General features: G+C 42.0%; 1 protein-coding gene across 1 annotated transcript in view; it reads right to left on the bottom strand.

Annotated features, from left to right (window-relative positions):
• Positions 1-3,973: 3,973 nt before the first annotated feature.
• Positions 3,974-23,217, bottom strand: part of LOC149457861 (L-selectin-like) — a 110,211-nt gene continuing 90,967 nt past the window's right edge. The window contains exons 9-10 of the mRNA XM_089683080.1: positions 19,766-19,781; positions 3,974-4,234 (exon numbers count right to left, since the gene is read on the bottom strand). Coding sequence (XP_089539206.1) covers positions 4,219-4,234; positions 19,766-19,781 — 32 coding nt within the window. The 3' untranslated portion in view covers positions 3,974-4,218. The remainder of the gene's footprint in view (positions 4,235-19,765; positions 19,782-23,217) is intronic.

The raw sequence follows: 23,217 nt of genomic DNA on the forward strand, positions 1-23,217 counted from the left end.
CCATTCTCTTATGCCCTTATTTGGCAATAGTTTGCCTGATAGCCTAAATAATAACCTTAATTTACCAGCAGGATTCACCACCTATAGACTTCCATTTTATTTACCATAAAGTTCAGGTTCCCACAACTTTGAACCAGGTTTACCAGAGTGCCTTTGAAATCACACCCAGACAGTTTCACCTATCACTACAGGAAGGTATGAAGGTTGGTTACATTTTTCACAACAGAGGATCAGGGATGTTTTACAAAAAACATCAGGGGTGAACTTGGCTTCATTCTTCACATGACTGGACCATTAATATTCCTGGCTATGTTCTCTGGCTATGTTCTCTCCTTCCCTATCGCCTTCCCTCCCCACATTCAGGCGCTCCCTCAAAACCCATCTCTTCAGGGAAGCCTACCCCACCCTCACCTAACGGCCATCCTCCCTCATTCCTCCCACCACTTCATCCCCCTCAGCCACTTCATTCCCCTCAGCCACTTCCTATTGTTCCACTACCCCCTCCCTCCTAGATTGTAAGCTTGAAAGAGTAGGGCCCTCTTACCCCTCGTACGCTGTCTGTTTTTGTTGTACTGTGCCATGTATTGTCCCCCCTATTGTACAGCGCTGAGCAAACCCTTTGGCGCTATATAAACTCGATGTAATAATAATAATAATAATAATGTTCTCTTTCAGAGAGACAGGGTAAATAGGAAAGGTGGTGGTGTCTGTCCCTATGTGAGAAGTGATCTCAAAACGAGTGTGAAAGAGGATCTAGTTGATAGAGAGTGTGATAAGGCTGAAGAATTATGGGTGGAACTGCACATGGGGGTGTGTACTACGAAGGTAATCATTGGAGTTTGTTATAGGCCTCCCATGAGGAGTTGGAGACTCAGCTCCTTGCACAGATCGAAAGAGCTACAAGGGCTGGGAGTGATAATAATGGGGGATTTTAATTATCCGGAAATTGACTGGAGTAATGGTACTGCAGGAACAGTTAAAGGGCTAACATTTTTAAACCTACTACAGGACAATTTTATGGTACAGTTCATAGAGGCCCCTGCTAGGAATGATGCTCTTGGCGATCTGGTAATCTCAAACCATGCAGAGCTTATTACGAATGTCCATATAAAAGAACATCTGGGTAGCAGTGACCATATCATGATTTAATTTATTGTTAGCTGTAAAAAGCAAGCACATATGGGAAAAATAAAATGCTCAATTTTAAGACATCGAATTTTCCAAGGCTGAGAGATGCTCTCCAAGACTTAGACTGGGAGGGAATATTGGTATCAATGAACACAGCACAGAAATGGGAGTTCTTCAAAAAGACTGTTTGTGAACACACTGCAAAATATATTCCCATGGGCAACAAGTTTAAAAGGCTAAAAATCAAGCCTATGTGGTTTACTGTCAAAGTTAAAAAAGCTATAGATAATAAGAAAAGAGCTTTTATTAGATATAAAAATGAAGGAACGCTATCATCATTTAAACATTACAAAGAATATAACAGAATATACAAAAAGGAAATAAAGGCCGCAAAAATTGAAAATGAACGACAGATTGCAAAAGAGAGCAGGAGAAACCCCAAAAAATTCTTCAGATATATTAATAGTAAAAAGGTCCTGTCCGAGCATGTAGGCCCTTTACTAAATAATCTAGAGTGGGTGACTGGGGACAAAGAGAAGGCACATTTTTAAATACCTTCTTCCGCTCTGTGTACACAAAGGGGCATGGGGGAGCTCTTGTCCATAATGGGCATGGAATTGACACAGCTCCAGATGATCCACATTGGCTCACAATTGATATGATCCAAAAATATTTAGACTGAATAAAGGTGAATAAAGCATCTGGACCGGATGGCATATACCCACGGGTCCCTAAAGAATTGAGCTCTGTCATTTCAAAGCCATTGTTTCTAAATTTTAGGGACTCTTTAATGACTGGCACAGTACCACTAGATTGGCGTAAGGCCAATGTAGTGCCAATATTTAAAAAGAGGGCACAATCTTTACCAAGTAATTATAGACTTGATAGTTTAAGTTCTATAGTTGGGAAGATACTGGAGAGTTTAATAAAAGACCACATAGATGAGTTCTTGCTGAAAAAAAATATTTTAAGCAACAGACAGCATGGATTCATGAAAGACAGAAGTTGTCAAAGAAATCTGATTTCTTTTTATGAGGAGGTGAGCAAAATCTTGGACAGAGGGGAAGCAGTAGACGTGGTATACTTGGATTTTGCAAAAGCGTTTGACACAGTTCCCCACACATGGCTACTGTGTAAGGTAAAGCTTGGAAAAATCTGTATGTAAATGGATAGAAAACTGGCTAAAAGATCGTATTCAAAGAGTAGTGGTTAATGATTCATACTCTGAATGGTCTAGGGTTGTCAGTGGTGTACCCCAAAGTTCAATGTTGGGACCCTTACTTTTTAATATATTTATAAACAATATAGGGTCTGGGTTTAAAAATCCCATTTCAGTCTTTGCAGATGACACCAAGCTGTGCAGTGGAATAATGTCCTTACAGGATGTCTTCAATTTACAAGCTGACCTCAATGCACTGTTTAATTGGGCAACTATGTGGCAAATGAGGTTTAATGTTGATAAATGTAAGGTGATGCACTTGGGGGCTAAGAATATGCATCCATCATACATACTAGGGGGGGTACAATTGGGGAATAAATGGTGGAGAAGGATCTGGGGGTTCTGGTAGATCACAAGCTTAATAATGGCATGCAATGCCAAGCTGCGGTTTCTAAAGCGAGCAAAATCCTCTCTTGTATTAAGAGGTATAGACTCCAGAGAGAGAGAGAGATATCATATTACCCCTGTACAAATCATTAGTAATAACACATCTGGAATATGCTGTTCAGTTTTGGGCACCAATTCACAAAAAGAACATTGGGGAACTTGAGAAAGTACAGAGAAAGGCAACAAAACTGATAAGAGGCATGGAGCAGCTTAGCTATCAGGAAAGATTAGAGGAACTGAATTTATTCTCTCTTGAGAAGAGGAGATTAAGGGGTGATAGTATCAACATGTATAAACACATCTGTGGTTCATATAGTGAACTCGATGTAGAGCTATTAACCCTGAGGTCATGACAGAGGACAACGGGGCACTCTTTACATCTGGTAGAAAAGAAATTTAATCTCCAAACATGGAAAGGTTTCTTCACAGTGAAAGCTGTGAAAATGTGGAATAGACTACCTCAAGAGTTGGTTCTGGCCAGCTCAGTGGATTGCTTTATAAAAAGCTTGGATTCTTTCTTGGATACACAGAATGTAACTGGATACTAACACTTATAAGTAAAGTTGATCCAGGGAATATCCGATTTGCTCTCAGGGGATCGGGAAGGAATTTTTGTCTCCTGCAGGAGCAAATTGGATCATGCTTTGCTGGTTTTTTTTGCCTTCCTCTGGATCAACTGTGGGTATAGGATTATAACTTTTCTTAATGGTAGAACTGGATGGACTTTTGTCTTTTTTCAGCCAGACTAACTATGTATGTAACTATGAACTAGAAGCAAAGTATATATGTGAGATACAGTATTTAGGAGTGTACTATAATGTTACTATAGCTATCACACTAAATACAAAAATGTGCCAAAGGGGAGCCAAATAGGATTGGACAGCCCCCAGCCTAGCTCAATTTTCAGTAAGTAATTACAGTATACCCTAACCATTTAAGACTGTTACTAATTTAAGCAACTTCCCAAGAAATTTTTGCCAAAAAACACAGGAAGTCTTTTGCTTCATCCAAGTTTCTGAGTTGTAAAAATGTTTATTTTATTTTCGAGCATTTTAGTTCACTTTGTATAAATGAGAAACTCACTTAATTTGATTCAGTTAATAATAATTGCCAATTCACAATGGATAAAATGCCCATTTTCATTAAATGGCTAATTTTAACAATCCCATACACTATAAAGATTAATCTAGTTCCCACTGTTACTCAAAAAATAATAGTAGTACAACTGTTGTACACACGTTTCACTTTTGTAATAGTTTATTAAGGAAACAGTTCAATAAATGTTGATATTAATATTGAGGAGATGCAGAATGTTCAAAACAAAATAGAACTGAACTAAGATTTTATCCAACCAGCATGACTGCAGATGTAAATGTTCAATTTTTATATATATCCAATACATGTTTTGGGTAAAAGCTCTTGCAAATAATGTGTGAATTAGACAAAAGGTTTTTGACTGCTGAGGGTGTTTCACCATCATGATATCAATAGGCATTTTTCCTGTAAGAAAACAGTGAATAAAATAAATTATAATAAAATAAATTAATAACAATTAAAATATAGTTTTGTAATCATCAGAAATTAGTTGTAGACAATAGTTCAAGTAGAACATTGTAGATTTGGCATCTATCAAAACCTAATGTGCTTTTGTATTTTAAAAAAATCATGTATAATCTGATCAACAACTCTGTATCTTATCTGAGTTTTCAATGTAATGAAATCCATATCCCATGCTACACATTCATATGGTTCACTATTTGATAAGTTAGCATTCTTATGCTTTAGCTCTTTCTTGAAGATATTGCTCCTAATGATGCTCCTTTTAATCATGACTAACTTTTCTCATTACACTATATCTACCTAGATATTACACCTCTCTTCAAACATCTCCACTTGAGGGGATTTGGGGGTTGGCAGGGGGGGTGAAGAGGGGAGGGGGATACAGTAAAAAAGACAGAAAGGCCTGCTAATCCCACACCCAGTGGCCTGGATAAATGTAGACAATGCTATCTTTAAGAAGAATACCCCCTTATACTCATAGTAGGACTTTAGAACTGGTCTACCCTACTAACTCTTTTTCTCTGCTGCTCCTGCTTCCCCCATATTCCCCTTCTCTCCTGTCCCAACTCACCTCCTTCCCTCCTACCTCACCTCCCCCCCCCAAACCCTTGTCCCCCTCACCCTACCTTCCTAAAGGCCACAACTATTAAAACCTCATTGTGTACAATTCTCTTACACCTTCTCCACACCTAATGCCTGCTTTCCTTTTCTACTACACCATTTCCTAACCACTTTTTCTCAATTACTAAGAGGAAGAAATAAGAAACAAGAATGTTATCTTTATCTCTCATACTTTTCCTTCATTATACTCCCTAGTATACTGTGTCTATTTAATGATGAAAGATCAGATTATATCACCTTTAAGATATTCTTCTTATATCTACATGCACATGTTCTGAACTGTTTGTGTATTACCTGCTTTGGATCTGACCAATTAAGCCCGAAGTACTACTCGTCTGCCATACCCTGTACGGAGAGGATTCTTCCCCTTGGGGGCAATATAGCGGAGTATATCTCCCCCCACCCCTGAACTAGGACTAACGTCTACCTGTGATGTGGACTTACTTGGCCAGTGCCTCATCTCCATCCTACACTTTACACCATTTTTTATAATGAATAATAACTTCCTATTGTTGAAATGTTCCGTGGTTAGAGGAGGGTTTTTATACAATATTCTATTGCTTAGTATTTTGAAGAATACTACCCATGAGCTAAAGTTTGCTTAATACAATTTATTTTAGATTATACTCTAGAAACATACATGCAAAAAGGCCTCTAACAGGTAGGTAACACAATATTCCTAAACATTTCTGTTTGAAAAAATTGTTGGAATACCTTCCCTATTGTCAGGAATGGACTTGCCAATAATGGTGGGACTCACCTGCCTTGTGGGCTGCAGTACCAGGGCTGGCCAGCGGGTGCTCTCAGCAATCAGAGACTCACCCCTGCAGTCAGCCAAACACCTGAAGCTGATTGCAGGGGTTGTATTTAAGGAATGGCTAGACTCACAGTCAGGGCCTTGATGTGTGTTTTTCCATGGGCCCCTGTATCTTGTATCCTGTGTTCCTGTTCCTGTTTCTGCCTGACTTGTTGCCGACCCTGCCTGATCCTGATCTCTGCTGACTTCTCCTGTTTGATCCCTGGCTTGTGACCCTGACCATTCTCTGCCTGTCCCTCTGCACCGCGCTGCCCGTGAGTTACTGAACCCAGCTTGTGACCCCGACCACTCTCCCGCCTGTTCCTGGTACTCCGTTTGCCCGTTTGCTACTGACCCGGCCTGCCTGACGACTCTTGCATTGTATGTATTGTTATCTGTAGGTGGTTTGGTTTGGTTTGTTTGCACTGTGTTTATGTTTAGTTTAGCACTGCGTTTTGTATTGTTAGTCTTAATAAATCATATTGTTTATACCATATCTGAAGCCTGCGTTTCCCTGCGTCAGTCCACACACCTCTGGCCCTGACACCTATACCTCCTATTAAGCATACCCCAAGGGCAATACTATCTCTACTCCACCCTTATTATTATTATTATTATGGGCGGAACACACTATGAGACTAGCTCTATGACTATTACATTAATACTACCATTTACAAGAGACATGAGTGAGACAAGGGAAGAAATTGTCATGACTTTAAACGCTCAAATCCTCAGCCAGAACCAAGCCCACTGCATTTGCTCTACCAAATTTCCCACGCTCATTCACAATTAACATATACCCCTCTTCTTATGTGTTAACCACCTGCACCCTAGCCAACCTTAGGACCAGAAATATGTTGACATGACTTGACATTTACAAAACCCTTTGGTTTTTTTCTTTACAGTTGTAGCACCATCTTTGGATGACCACCTCCCACCACAGCAGAGTTTACAAATTCAAGTTAACCTCTCCAACATGCACCTATTCTAATTCAAAGAGTGGGCTAGCTGGCCTAACCCAGCTGTTTGATAATCTAGCCTCATATGTACATTAAAAAGTTAAAAAGAGACATACTCTTTCTACAGGAAACTCACTTTAGAACAGACAGCATCCTTAAATTATCTAACAGAGACTTCCCCACAGTATATCATGCCACCAACACACTGGCGAAAATAAAAGGAGTTGCCATTGTCATATCCAAACGTATACCACTAGAAATCACAGAATTAGTATCAGAAAAAGAAAGTCAATATGTATTCGTCAAAGGCACTATCTGAGGGAGATGAATTATCTTAGTTAATATATACAGCCCTAATTTGGCTCAAGTAAGCTTTTTTCGTAACGTTGCTACACTCTTAGCATCATTTCAATCCGGTATCTTTATCCTCGGCGAAAACTTCAATATAGCACTGCACCCACTTAAGGATACCTCCTCCGGTACCTCATCTTTGCCATATCGTGCTCTCTGGCAGATCAAACTTCAATTACAGGAGTTGCTACTGCATGATTCCTGGTGCATTCTCCATCCCAGAGATAGTTACACTTTCTTCTTCCCTTCACACAACGGCTACTCAAGAATTGACTATATGTATATGAATCACACAAAAAGACCTCCAGCTCCTAGAAACAGCTACCATTGAGCCAATATTCATATCGGATCATCACCCTATTACTATGATCCTAAAATTCCCATAACAACTCTCTATACTAAAACATGGAGACTGGACATTACTTTACTGACTGAACCCGTGAATGCGAACACCATCTGCACACATATACAGACTTACTTTGAGAGCAACAATACACCTGATACTAGCCCTCTTGTTCAATGGGAGGCCCACAAATGCATTTTATGGGGTCTCTTCTAGCTATGGCAGCAACACATAAATGAACCTCACAAAAATCCATCAAGGCCCTTTTACACAAAATACAGACTTCAGCAAAAAACCCACAAACTGACATGGGCACAACAAACTATACCAGACCTGATACACACTTGCTTTCTTCTGGCTGAAGAACTAGAATGCAAAATTTCACGTAAATACACATTATATCAGAAGCTCTTCTACCAGCTTAGCAATAAAAGCGAGAACATTTTAGCAGGAGCACTACAAACCAGAAAAGCGAAAGCCACGATCTCCACTACACTTATCTCCCTATTCATATCTCCTCAAAAAGAGATGCATATTCTAATCACAAGGGCTTTTTTTTCAGCGGGAATGTGGGGAAACACGGTTCCGGCACCTCCAGCACTGAATATTTGTAATGAAAAGGGATGCTGAGGTGTGCTGGAGGGTATATTTTCACTGGTGAGAGTCTCTTTTTGCATGATGGTCTATTGTTGCTGGGAGGGGGGTCCGTTGTTGTTGGGAGGGATCTCCTTTTGAGGGAGGAGTCTATTGTTGCTGGCTGTTGGGAGATCTGTTTTTGCTGCTGGGGGTATATGATTGCTGGGTTGGAATTTTGTTCTGGGGGGTCCATTGTTGCAGGGGAGGGTCTATTGTTGTGTGGGGGATCTATTGTTGCTGGCTGCTGGAAGTCTACTGCAGTTTACTGTTTTTCTTGTTATCATTAACACATTACATACAAATTACTTAGCACCAGAATATTATACTTGGCTCTGTATTCTCTAAAAGGGGCGGTATTGGGAGGTGGCTGGGGTGGAACCAAGGGACGGTGCTTGGGTGGGTAGGGTGCGGAGACAAGGGGTGACTAAAAAGGTGGCGAGTTCATTCACCTATTCTCTGAGGAAAAAGACCTGCTAATCACCACAACTTAACCACATAAACCATAAGCCCCTACAAAACAAGACAAAAAGATTGTATCAGCACTCTTACCCTGTTACCATTTATCCCCCCCCCAATAAAAATCTAGATCCTCCTATACCTAGAAATATCAGCCCTACCCTTTTGTGAATTGATACTGCAGGCCACGTACAAGTCTTACAAGACAAACCTTTACGACACTTATATCAACCCTGTCACATAGGGAAACAATACATAGTTAAAATCTGACGCAACTTTATGCTCGAAATTGCAACTTACCACTATGTACACACGTTTACATTTCCACCATCAATTACATCTTACTATATATGATGTTATGTTACCATATAGACAGTTGCTCTGGAAATATTTAGTGATTTCTCCACTCCACTAATATGTTTGGCACTTAAGAGCCCGCAGATGTATTTTGTTATGCAACAAAATACCAGTGGATATCTGGTGGTAGATAATGCACTCTTCCTAAATTTGGTATACCCCGCCCCTGAGATTTGTATCTCCCATTTATTTCCTTTGTTCAATAAACTTTGGATTGCCTTTCCTCCAGCAAATAATGAGGACGCCCTTTACTGCAATCAGCAGGCCTTAACACTGTTGCAATTCATAGTTTGGGGACAGCTAGGTTAGTGTATGGACAAATAGGGGTAGACAAATAAACTTAGTTTTATTTAGGGTCTGTGTAAAAGGAAAGTGGAAAACATGATAGAACAAGGAAAAGAAAGCCAGAGAATTGGGTAAGGTTTTGAGTAAAAAGGATATAAAGCCAAAAAATGGCCAATGTTCCAATAAATTTATAACAAACATTGCACAGACATACCATCAAGGAACATAAAGAAGATTAATTTTGCACACCTGTGGGACACCATTTCGCACAACCAGACCACACTATGGAAAACCTCAATATTTTAGTTCTTAAAGGAAATTTCAAATCTATTCAGGAAAGGAAAACGTTTGAACTAAGAATGATAATTCTATTTGACACAAGAGATAACGGCCTTTATTTGGGCATGGGATTCCTCACTCATTATTCAACAATTTTATGACCCCCTCTGTGAGTGTTGTTCCCCCCTCCCCCCAGTCTTTGCTTTTGCTGTATCTTATCTCTAGTCTAATCCTAGTCTTTTAACTATTGCTGTGTACATCTGTTTGTGTGTGTTTCTTTCGGGGTATTTTTTTTTGTTTTTTCCTCCCCCTTTTAACATCTCTCTTAACATTCTGCTAAAACTTTGTCGTAGTACTGCCTGGACCTTGAAGAAGGGGACATACCCCGAAAGCTTGTCCTCAAAATTGTATGTTAGTGCAATTAAAAAAAGTATCATGTCAGTACTCAATTGTTTCTGTAACTAACAAAGAAAATGTGTAAATGGATGAAACAATATATTTAATACAAAAGATTCCCAGAAGTCAATTCAGTTAGTCAGCAAGAAAAACATACAGTAATTAAACTGCTTCTACTATTTAGATTAAATAAAGGAAGACATAAAGTGGTCAGTGGAATTGGAGAGAAGGCAGCTTGGTGTGTACTTGTGTATGAGATCAGAAATATATGTGGAAGATGCCTAAGGTTGAAAGCATCTGAAGAGATTTTCAGACAGAGGTAGCAAATAAGGAGTGTAAAGGTAAGATTCTTGCACATGGAGTGCCAGATAGGTGGATGTTGTACATAGGTACATAGGTGAAAAAGACACAAGTCCATCTAGTTCAACCAAAAGAAAAATAATAAAATTGAAAACCTTCATATTTACAATCCCATACCTACAGTTGATCCAGAGGAAGGCAAAACAACCTTAATAAAGCATAGTTCAATTTGCTCCAGTGAGGGAAAAATATTTCCTAGAACAACAGTCTCTGTCGTCATTATCTATAAATGTTAATATTTCGGGGCAGGAGCCCCCCCCTGAAACAAATTATCCCCCCATGTTGAGGGCATGTGGCCTGGTGTGGTTCAGGAGGGGGATGCTCACTCATCCCCCCCACTTTCCTGACTTGCCAGGCTGCATGTTCAGATAAGGGTCTGGTATGGATTTTTTTTAAAAATGGTGTGGAGATTTCCCTCAAAATCCATACCAGACCCAAAGGGCTTGGTATGGATGGGGGGACCCCACGCCTTTTTTTGCTAAATTTGTAATTGCCGGTAATTCTTTTTACATTCCACTGTTAGTGGGGAAACCCACTGACAGCTGAAACATTACCGCATGTTTTCCCTACTAAAATACCACATGATTTAATAAAATAACTCATGCAATATTTTAGTGAATGCCAACTTTTTTCAGAAAAATGCTGTGCGGTATCTTACCGCATACTTGGATGCGGTAAGATACCACTTAGTGAATTGTCCCCTGGGTTCGAAGTTCGCGGTCGAACTTTTGGCAGGTTAGAATGTCTGACCACAAACTGAACAGGGGGGTGTTCGACCCATCACTACTTACCAGAGCGCACCGTAAATTTGTCATACAGTCAAATAACTAGATGCTGCATAGACCACATATTGCAGACAGTGTTTAAACTGAATCATCTGTTCAGGGAGGCCTAGGTTTCCATTGATCACTACCCTACAGTGCACATTCTTTCACAAATCAAATACTCAAATATCCTAGCAATAGTGAATGCGATCAATTACAATAAATAAGAAAAACATATCTGTAGCAAACTTGGTCATCAGAGATGGATGCAGAGTCCCCCTTTTTATTAAAAGTAATCCTTTATCCTCCTTCCCCCTCCCTTGGTGAGAGGCACAGTGACAGATGTGTATGTGTTAAAAGTCACTGGCAGGTAGAGCAGAAGGGGGCCCAGAGCTACAAAGCCCCCCCCCCCCACAGAAACAGAGCCTCTCAGAGACTCTCTGTCCAAAGAACCTGTGCAACTTCACACCTCGGGGAAAGATAGCAGAGCCTTCTCAAGAGTTCAAGGCATTCCCCAGAAGCACAAACCAGATAACATTTTTAAAAGATCCAGTTTTCCCCTATGTTTCATATCTTGGAATATGAGAGACATACATAAAAACCAGACTTATCATCGGATGGGCGGTGAGCCGGCGAATCATTTAGTAGGTCACTCCACTAGTTTCGCACGCTCAGGGAAGCCAAAACATAGAACTCGTACACTGTGTAACGTACAATTTCATAATTCATCTCTAAATGATCCTTAGAATTATGTGCCGAATAAAATACCCGCAGAAAGTTTGTCGCTTGTGCAGCTGGAAAGTTATAGGCCAGAATATGAATTATGAAAGATGCTGGTTCTGATTTTGGGTTCCGCCTGCCAATTCCTCCCTAAACAGAGATTGGCCAGTTACTCAGAGCCACCCCCCTGCTGGGGGACTTTAAAACACAGACTAGCAGGCCTAGAAGGGTAAGTTGAAGACATCTCCTATCTTTCCATCGTAACATAGGGAGATCAAAGACCCTTTCGCTCTGCAACTTGGATCTGCTTACATCAAAGGCTTAAATGGCAAGCAACTTAACCCTTTAACTTCTCCCTGTTATCTCTTTGCTGTGCTGTGCTGTTTTCTATGCATATATATATATATATATATATATATCTTAGTTACATCTTTTTATGTAAATATTTTATTGCACCTGTTTGACTCTTTTAGTAATAAATCTTTCTTTCTGAAGTGTTAAACTGTTTCTAAAGCGCTTAATTGCAATTTACGAATTCCTGCCTTTTGAAGAGACGCTACTGTGTTTGTTTAATCCTCTGCCCAATCGGCCTGCGGTGACTGTATTGGACAGGCGAAGTTTCAACCATTACAGTGTATATTGGATAAAGATAGTTTCCCGTTTCTCTGTACAAAAGGGGTGGTGGCAGTGAAGGGTTAGTTGCGTAATTAACCCGACCCAGTAACAAGCGCATTCAGGCTGCCGGTGGGTCGATTGCATTCCATTAGCTGGACAATCGTTGTGCAGGGCGCAGTTGAGTGTGGCATTGTTACGCACGACACATCTCGGTCTGGATCGGCCAGTCCTTCGGTCACGAGTTTGGTGAGAAGGTCTGGGGTCTGACGCCACGATCGTGACGTATTGGTGGTTGCGGTAGTGAGATTGTCGCATGTTGGTGGCGGTGATCTTGCGATCGTGACATATTGGCTGGCAGCGTACGTGGAATAATTGCATTAAGAGCTTCAGTGCAGTGTTAAAAATTGGCTCTGCACTGAAGGATTGTAACCTTTGTGGAAACAGTCCTTAGAAACAAGCGGTGCATATTTTTTATATAGATATATATGTATATATATATATATAGAGAGAGAGAGAGAGAGAGACATATAGCAACAGCTCCTTCCTTTTCCTACTTTCCTATTCTATCTTTGCTTGCAATTATGCCTGGTGTAGCAGAATACGAGAAAATGAGCAAAGGTGACTTGAAGGCAGAATGTACCTCACGAGGATTGGACGTCGGACGCAAAAATCGTGAAGATTTGATTAGTGATCTAGTGCAGTATGATATCCGAGCAGATCAGAACTCGGGGGAACTTGAACCTGAAGGGGTTCCCGCTACCCACATTTCCAGTGACTCAGAGACGGCCTCACAGGATGGGCATACAGAGACTGACACTGGAAGATCACCAAATGTTATCGTCACACCCCCGCCTGAGTGGGCCAGCACCGGAGTGCCTGTAACCAGCAGAGACTCTTCTCAGATGCAGGAAGCCCTGAAACACCTCATGGAGACAGATCTTGAGGCATACCTGCGGTTCCTTGAACGCCAGGCTGACCGAGAAACTGCGGAACGCCAAGCAGCGGCTGACAGAGAAACTGCGGAACGCCAAGCAGCAGCTGACAGAGAAAATGCGGAACGCCAGGCTGAGAGAGAGGCGGTGCAGAGGGAAGCTGATCGTCGGCACGAGCTGGAGATGGCAAGGCTCCAGCAGCGACCGATTCAGAACCTCGGGATCCTAGATCACAGGGATGCCACTCTTTCCGTGGGCGCAGCCAAGTTTCCAGTGATGGAAAAGGAGAGTGACATTGACATGTACTTATTGTCATTTGAAAAAACGTGCCGTCAGTACCATGTGCCCCAAACACAATGGGCTCGTTACCTGACCCCAGGGCTATGAGGCAAGGCCCTGGATGCGTTTGTTGAATTGCCAGAGGGGCAAGACGATGATTACGAAGTTTTAAAAGATGCCATCATCCGGAAGTATCAGATGACCCCAGAAGTGTACCGCAAGCGGTTCAGGTCCATGCAGAAGGGACCTGGGGACTCTTACACGGATGTGGCAAGTTGCTTACGCACCACATTCCGACAGTGGACTAAGGGACTGAAAGCTGATTCCTATGAATCTTTGGAGGATCTCATGATACGAGATCAACTCTTACACATTTGCCCGGCAGACATCAGACAGTTTGTCTTGGAGAGGGAGCCAGCATCTACTAAAGCTGCAGCAGACCTGGCAGATACCTTTGTCCATACACGGGTGTCTGACCCTCGCAAGGCTCCTCCGAACGTCTGGAAAGGTGGAAAATCGCCCCTAGCAACCTCTCCTACTTTGGTGAGTCAAGCTTCTCCTCTGTCCACACCTGCAGCGCTTGGAGCCAAGCCATCCCTGCCTGACACCCGCAGATGTTTCACCTGTGGGAACGCCGGACATCTCAGGACGCAGTTTCCTGAGCAGAAGCAGACGACATCATCTGGCCAGCAACTCTTCTTCTATGCTGTTGGTTCGCAGGAAGATGCGGGTAACCCCCGCCAACTTGCAGCAAGTTACCGTGGACAACCGGTCCGTAACTGGTTTCCAGGACACCGGGGCAGAAGTCACCTTGATCCGGCCAGAGCCGATTGAGCCAAGGAACCTCATCCCAGGAAAGTTCCTTACCCTCACAGGAGTTGGGGGGCCCCCTTCACGCATACCCTGTGCAAAGGTATTCCTAGACTAGGGTGCGGGAAGGGGGATGAGGAAGGTGGGGGTCTTGGATGAAATTCCCACACCTGTTTTGTTGGGTGCTGACCTAGGCACTCTTGTCTCTTATTATGCCCCTGCCGAGAATACCCTGAAGGGCCCCCTGGAACTCTCTGGACATGCCAAGGTACTGTGGGCAGATATTGGGGTAATGTCTGGGCCACCTGTGGATGGACAGAGGGAGGGGGCTAGGAATGGAGTGGGGCTACAGGGTTCTCCATTAGCTGGAGAACGAGAAGAAATCCCCTTGCCTGGGGAGGTATCGAACTCATGTGTCATTGATATTATGAACGTGAATGTTGATAATGGCTGTAATGACAATGGGGATGATATTAATAATGTCAGCAACATTGATGGTAATGTCAGTAATGTCATTGATAATGTCAGTATTGTTGATGGTATGGTTGGTAATGCTAACAATGATTATGATATTCATGATGAGACAAATTATGTATTTTCATTGTTGGGGGTCACCCACAGTGCTGTGACGGGGCAGAGGTACAGTCTCTGGGGGCTGAGCAAGGGGATGGTCTGGATACTCCTGTTCCTTGCCCAGGCCCAAAAGATTGTGCCTTGATAAGTGCCCAACCGTTGGCCTTGCATTGGACTAGGCAGCCGACTGGGACTTGTAGCACTGAAAAGGGGTTCCCAACAGAGCTTCAGAGGTCAGCTAGCTGCGAGTTGCCCTGCTAAGAAAGGCACACCACAGCCGGCTGGGACTTTTAGTTCCACACTTCAGGCAGCCCTGAAAAGTGATTCCCAAAGGAGCTTCAGAGGTAAGCTAGCTGTGACTTGTAGTCCCATGAGTAAGGCAGCTCTGGAAAGCCATTCATATGGGGATTTCAGCCTGGGGCTAGGTGTGAACTCCCCTACTGGAAAGAGTCAACACAGGCCTGACAGGACTAATGGCCTATTCACTGGGGGCTGGGTGCCTGGAAGCCTGTTATTTGATCTCATGTGTCATGGTGTGTTAACAGGCAGACACACAGATGTCATAGGCAGAGACAGCACGCTTGGATTGGGGGTGCAAGGGGCCTTCTTGGGGTGGATTCTTGGATTACAGAGAGAGGGCTGCAGTCCTCAGATCCAATCACCCTTCCCTGCCCCTCAGGTTCCGAAGCTGCTGGCAATGCCTCAGATAGATGATGTCCGGATTCAGGAGGTGCAGGCTGAATGGGGCACAGAGACCAAGGGAATGGCACAGTCAGGAATCCAGGGGTCAGCTAGAGTCTGGGCATTCCCGGTAGTCGTGGTCCTCAAGCAGGATACGATGACCAGGCTTTCTGAGGACCTTGGAAAACTGAACGTCAGCCCTGTGGTTGTGGCCTACCCCCTGCCCAGGAGCCATGAGGTCATGGAGCATCCGGAGGGTGCCCGCTGTTTTACCATCATGGACCTGAGCAAGGGGTATGGGCCACCTTCTCTAACCCAGCAGGCTCAGGACGAGCCAGCCTTCGCTACCCCATGTGGCTTGCCTGAATCCACGGGAAAGCTATTTGGGGTTGAGAATGCACCGACAGCCTCTCCAGCGGTCAGGAATGGCCCGCAATGCGGAGTGAAACTGGGTGCAGTTGCCCACTTTAGGGGCCTTGCGGTGTTCAGCCCCATCTGGGAAGAGCAACTTGGGCCCCTGTCACTAGTCAGGAACCAACTGCCCGCGCATAGCTTGACAGTCAAGCAAGGTAACTGTCAGAGGGGCAGGTCAGTGGTTCAGTTTTAGAACACACCGGTAGGAAGAGACCCCCAGAGGTCTGGGCATGGGGAGACTGAGGCAGTTGTGGCCTGGTCCGCTCCCCAGGCCAAAAAACAGGTTACGTCAGTCATGGGTGCCGCTGGCCATGGTAGGACACCTGGGTGCAACTATCATGGCTCAGCTGGACCTGTGACTGACCTAGCAGACAGGACCCTGAAGGACCTGGTGTTCTGGATGCCAGCAGGTAATGAGGACTGTCCATTTTGGATGAAGGTACCTGTGGACCCCACTGCGAGGCGAGTTCCAGAATTCGCCTGTCCGGTTCCGGTGCACACAGGTGCTACTACCTTCAGGCCAGATGTAGTCCTAGGCCCGAGGAAGAAGGTGGGAGAGGGAAATTGCCTTCTTTACCTCGACAAGAAGCTACATATTAATATGTTAGCAGGTGACACCCCTCAGCCGAAGTGCTCTGTGAACAGGTGGGCAGCCCGGCAGTGGCCCACCCGTGACCCCCCACTTGGTCGGCATAGCAGTGTTCCTGGGGGGAACAGATTCCTGTTCAGACGGACCTTGGTTCTCCCGTAGTGCAGCGGTACCAGGTCGATCCACGGTGAACCTCGGTCAGAGGTCGGTTGCGTCAGGAGGGAAATTGTAGTTCCCTCCCTTGCAACTGCATGAGGGGGAGGTGTAGCAAGCTTGGTCATCAGAGATGGACGCAGAGTCCGCCTTTTTATTAAAAGTAATCCTTTATCCTTTATCCTCCTTCCCCCTCCCTTGGTGAGGCACAGTGACAGATGTGTATGTGTTAAAAGTCACTGGCAGGTAGAGCAACAGGGGGCCCAGAGCTACAATGCACCCCCCACAGAGACAGAGCCTCTCAGAGACTCTCTGTCCAAAGAACCTGTGTAACTTCACACCTTGGGGAAAGATAACAGAGCCTTCTCAAGAGTTCAAGGCATTCCCCAGAAACACAAACCAGATAACATTTTTAAAAGATCCAGTTTTCCCCTATGTTTCATATCTTGGAATATGAGAGACATACATAAAACCAGACTTATCATCGGATGGGCGGTGAGCCGGCGAATCATTTAGTAGGTCACGCCACTAGTTTTGCACGTTCAGGGAAGCCAAAACATAGAACTCGTACACCGTGTAACGTACAATTTCATAATTAATCTCTAAATGAATATAACTTCTTCAGGACCTGGCATCATCTAGCAAAAAGAGTCCAATATACCAAGAGTACCTTCCACAAATACAGGGAACTACTTCTAGCACACTTCTAGCCCATCAGAAGTACCTCACACTTCATGAGGACAGCATCTGCCTTCCCCAGCTCCAGAATGCAATCAAGATTTACTAAAATATCCAAATATTTAATTCAATAACATTTAAACAGAAATAAGGGCAGGTGGTGGAGGAAATTACAAAGGGGGTGGGAGAAAGATATAAAAAAGAAGAGTATTTGGTAAAATATATAAAAGGGAATCAAAGAAAAAGCAAATTCCTGTAAATTACAGTTAAGCATATAGGGAATTTTAAAGTATGTGGTCCATCAACATTTGTGCTCAAATCATTCTTTTACAGGTTTCTACCAAAGGTCATCAATAGAAGATGAAAACGCCTAGGAAAACCAGTAGAGAAGCTGGATCATTAAGAGGCATGGGGATAAGTCAGCAGGCAGGAGGCTCAACATTTTGTTTCTAAATATTATTGTGAAGTGTGCTTTGGTTTTTATGCAAATGAATGCCTCACCATTATCACCTTAAACATGTAGATGTAAAAAGAGAATAATATTGATACTCAATATAGAGTCCACATCAGCTATTTATTGCTGTCTGTGTCTTTGTTTTAGATTTCTCCTAACTTCCTCTCCTAGTAACATAATTTCCCCAAGACAAGATCTAAGGAGCACTCCCTCCACTGAGATTGCAGGCAGTAGTTAAAGTGTTACTAAACCCACAACAGTGAAATCAGTCTGTATATGCAGTAACGCATGCTTGATATACTTGCTGTGGAACCTAAGGAGTTAATCATCTGCATTGTGTAAAAAGGCTGTTTGATCCTGACTTCTCTGATCCTCCCCTTCTTCCAGTGTCCCCCTCTTATCTCCTGATAAGGCATATCATGTGGAGACACTCTGCACATGCTCAATTAGGTGTCTTTTGCTAGAGAGGTTTTTTTTTTCTTGGGAGAGTGCATGTGATCAGCAGAGGGACAATCAGCACTGTCCAGACAGAGGTCAGGGGTTCTGCATCCTCCTAGAGCAGAACGAAAACTCCTGTAAGCTTTAACCAGTGCTCTGCAGGACACCGATAGAAGTCACAAGACTGCTCTAACTGCTGTTTATATTTACTAAATTAATTACATTTCCAGATAGAGTGAAAGCAGGGTCCTGGGTTTAGCAACACTTTAAAACCAAAAAGCGGTTTAACCTTTCACCATTCTATCTACATTATAAAGCTAACTTATCTGTGATGAAGTATGTTCCACGTAATGCAAGCTGCAGAATCCTGTAGAAATCTTCTGTGCAGTGATGACAGAGCCTCTACTATACATTGAATTTCTGGCAGGTGTTAATGCATTCGGGTCCCTGGACCGAACTCAATACTAGAAGCTTCCACCCCCTCCTCCCCTCTCACTCATCAAGAAAAGACAATCTGCATGTAAGACAATCTGTGAATGGGAGACTGAATCTTTCCATTCAGCAGACTCTCCCACATTCAGAGATCATGTTACATGCAGTTCAATTCATGCTCAGGCTTTTGCTAACAGACAGAAAGGGAGGAGGGGGCGGGTCCTCATCAGGAACTTCTTCTATTAAGTTCAGTCCAGAGACCCAAAGCTATTGAGTCCCTCAGCATCAGAAGTTCAGCACCAGGAAGAGGACCTGCCATCACTGCACAGAAGATTTCTAGAGGATCTAGCAGCCTGCACAATGTGAGACATCCATCATTACAGGTAAGTTAGGTCACTAAAGCTGTAGGGAAAGTTGTTTTTAATTAAACATAAGCTTTAAAATATATACAGTAACTATAATAAAACATGTGTGTGCATAACTGGGTTCATTTTACTATTTGCTTGGGGTTTTTTTCCCCATTGTTAGCGGGTAGCCTTAAAGTGTAAACCCACACCACTAAAATCAGTCTGTATATGCAGAAAATCATGCTTGCTATGCTCACTGTGGAACCTAAGGGATTAATCCGCCGCATTACATCTGCTGATAGAACAAAGCCTTGGTTGCAAGCTGCATATGCTCAGTTTGGTGTGTATTGCTAGAGAGGTTTTTTTTTTTCTTAGGAGAGTGCATGTGATCAGCACAGGGTCAATCAGCGCTGTCCAGTCAGGGGATATGCAGCTTCATAGGACAATCAGGGGAGAAAGAAAACTCCTCCTACAAGCTTTATCAGTGCTCTGTTGGACACTGATAGAAGTCACAGCACTGCTCTAACTGCTGATAAAAGGTATTTAGCAGTTTATATTTACTGAAATATTTGCATTTCCATGTTCTGTGTACTGTGGGAGACCAGATATAGTGAATGCAGGGTCCTGGGTTTAGTAACACTTTAATACAATTTTAGATGTGTAGTAGACAATTGGTAAACAAGCAAACACATAAACAATAAATAAACATTTCATCAAACTACTCAAACATCAAATATAAAGTACTTAACTTACTTCATTTCCTTTTGTGCTGGCAAAAAGAGAAAATAGAAATTTTAAAATGAAATACTATCAAAAATACAACGTTTTTATTATTGAATATTATGACACTAGAGGTATCTAAAACGTGTGCTTTAAATTTTCTTTTTAAATCACAACATCATAGACTCGACATGTAAAGGGAAAAATTAACTTTTGAGACAGCTAGATATTTTTAACAGCCTTTTCTTTTGCTCCTTAATGACATGAAAGTTCAGCATGGATGTCATACAGTATGCCTGTAATGGCTCGGTGTGGTCATCTCCTTGACATTACTGAATCGGTTAGGGCATAACTTAGTAGCACATAATACTTCTGTACCCTGAAGTCCATCAAAATACCACATATTTCTAAACCAGTGTACCACTATTTCCATACTGAATGTATAAAGCCTAAATTCTACTAGAAAACAGAATAAACGTGCAAACTACAAGAATCTAAAAGATTCTCTGCAGAAGTCATATTTGTCCAAGAAGCAAATTTTACTACAACAGGTCATATTAGGCTTGCAGGATGACATTAACAGGCAATTAGTGAGAAAGTAATCCATAATAAATCAAACAATATATACTGTAAATAGAACTAACTGAAAGGCATTTTACATTGCTTTCTTGCTGCAAGAGTAGTTATAACTAGACATTCGCCAACACCTCAGATCCCTTCCCTGGCGGAACAGGTTACAGAATTGGATTCTATTATGCACCTTAAACACCAAGTTGCTGCAGAATTAGTTACCATTGACAGAAACACAGCACATTTACTTGGGTTGCATGGATGATGTTTCTATGAGTTTTGAACTCTTTTGGATACTTAACATTACTGTTTTGACAGTGTGACTGTGTTGGGGAGCACTCAAGAACTTCTTTCCTTCTTTTCTTCCATTCTTTTCTTTTTTTTTCCTTTCTAAAACTGTCCCATCTTCCTTCTCTGCCCTTCCCTTTCCCCCTCTTTATTCTTTGTATTACGTATTTGGACATTCTTCATATGTGTTTTCATGTTATTATATTTATCTACAAAAGGTTTTCTCCTATAGTATTGGAAAAATGCCATATTTTGCTATATTCTTATACCATAGTCTGGATTTTCACTATTTGTCAGTTAATTTGTACCATATTTCTCTTTGTGTGTATGGCAGAGATATTGCGGAGCATTTGCCATTTGTTTTTCACTATGTATCATCCATCGTATGATGATTATGTTCTAAACTATTTTTCATGAGACCTGTATTTTGTTTTACTTCACACATATGGTTTCTTCTTGTTTATTGAAAAATTCAATAAATTAAGACTGAACTTAATAAGAGTAATTGGATATATTGAGTAATACATAGAGAATAATTTCTAAGAAAAGTGTTATACTGTTATGAAACTCTCATACAGTGAAAGTTAACTTGTCCCATAATTTTACACAGTGGTATTTAACTTTGGACCAAGTTGCCATGGTGATGTAACAACAGAAGCGATGACAAGTACTGTCACTGGGCTCTGATCCCCTTAAGTAGTCACGTATTAATGACGCAACATGTAGGGCGGAGCCAGTGACCTTACTGCTCCGACCAGGAAGTGCAGCAGACATTGGGACTAGTAGTGCTACTGATAAACTGAGATCTTAGGGAAGCAATGTTTAGGCCGTGATTCTGCCGGTCAAACAAGTGCACAGAAAAATGTGAGTTATTTTAATAAAGTGAGTTTTTGATTTATGGAAAGCGCGACGAGCGTCTGAGTCTGTTTTTGAGTGGCACCTTTGATGGAAGTGGTGGAAGCAGAAACTGCTAATCTGGAATATAAAGCTACAAGTAATATTGAGGAGGCTTGTTAAATTTGGAGTAAAGTGGAGATTGGCCTTTCCTGGGTGGAGGAAAGCAGAGTGACCCAAGTTTATTACTCCATAAAGGGGAAGGCTGGACGTGACCTAGTGCTTTTTTCACTGGTCGACAATTGGAGATGAGAGCATAGCATGAACATTGGGAGAACATGTGTGAAACATGGTGTGGAAAAATACCACAAATTGAGCGCAGTTTTTTTATGTTGATGTGGACCTTTATTGGGACTCCGTATCACTGAAGAATGGGGTTTGCATATTTGTTTATATTAAATCACATTATTACTATTATTATTATACATTATTATTATTATTACACTTAGGACCAGGGGCGGACTGACAACTCATGGAGCCCTCGGGCAATAGGGGATCATGGGGCCCCTGTGTCCTTGCCCACACCCAAAAAAGCCTATGAAAAAGCCAATGAAAGGTACCAGGGGCATCTCATGGGGCCCCCTACTGACCCCGGGCCCTCGGGCAGTGCCCTAGTGCTTGAATGGTCAGTCCGCCCCTGCTTAGGACAATATTGTATATAATTTCCAGCAGGAAGGATTTTCTTTAAATTATTTGTAATTTTATTGGGAGTATTTCTTAGCATGTAGGATCTTTCACTATATGAGAGTTTAATAACAGTGCAACACTTTTCTTAAAGATTAACTTTGAGGGGTGTAGGAATACATACTGTATCAGTGTCAGCAGCAGTTTTGATTATATTTTATTTGCTTAATTAAAGGGAAGTGCAGGAGTACAACAATAGAAATTTGCAAAATACCTAGTTTATAAAAAGGGAATAGACTGTGACGTTTGCAAGTGCAGTTGCACTCATTTTCTCTAAAGTTTAGATAATTTGATGAAGTTCTGCTGCTTTTCATTATTCAATAATGACTGAGAAAAAGTGCTATTTTTTTCTTAATTTTCCTTGCACCTTATTGTGTATTCTTTACAAAGCGAAGCTGCACTGCATTCACTAAGCTTTGTGTAAAATTAGTGCAATTACACTTGCAAAGTGCACAGTCTATTTGCCTTTAATAGTTACCGAGTGTTTTTAATTTTTGAGGTAAACACCACATAAAGGGATAGTGAATTGACATTTTCAGTATCGCATGCAATATTTGGAAAAAATGTGTCAAGTCATCCAAATACTGCATGTGATCTGGTTTAGTGAATGGAGCCCTATATTTCTTATTAGGTCAATGTTATCTACAGGTGAAACTCTAAAAATTAGAATATCGTGCAAAAGTTCATTTAGTTCAGTAATTCAACTTAAAAAGTGAAACTAATATATTAGATAGACTCATTACATGCAAAGCAAGATAGTTCAAGCTGTGATTTGTCATAATTGTGATGATTATGGCTTACAGCTTACAACATGTATTTGATCACCTCCTTCCTTGGAATGCACACATCCTGGTTTGCAGGTCTGCTGTGCAGTTATCATTTACAAGATCACTGAGAAAGTCCGCAAAACGTTTAAATCACCCAAACTTATGTGCCCATCAAGACATAAACAGTATAGAACAGAAAACAATTGGAAAGATAAATGAGCAGCACCCACTGGTTTCTCCCTTCAACCAACATAATATTATTATATCCTGTCCATGGAAGTT

This window comes from Staurois parvus, unplaced genomic scaffold (assembly GCF_062004578.1).
Source record: "Staurois parvus isolate SC_StPar_1 unplaced genomic scaffold, SC_StPar_1.0 ptg000300l, whole genome shotgun sequence".
Classification (NCBI taxonomy): Eukaryota; Metazoa; Chordata; class Amphibia; order Anura; family Ranidae; genus Staurois; species Staurois parvus.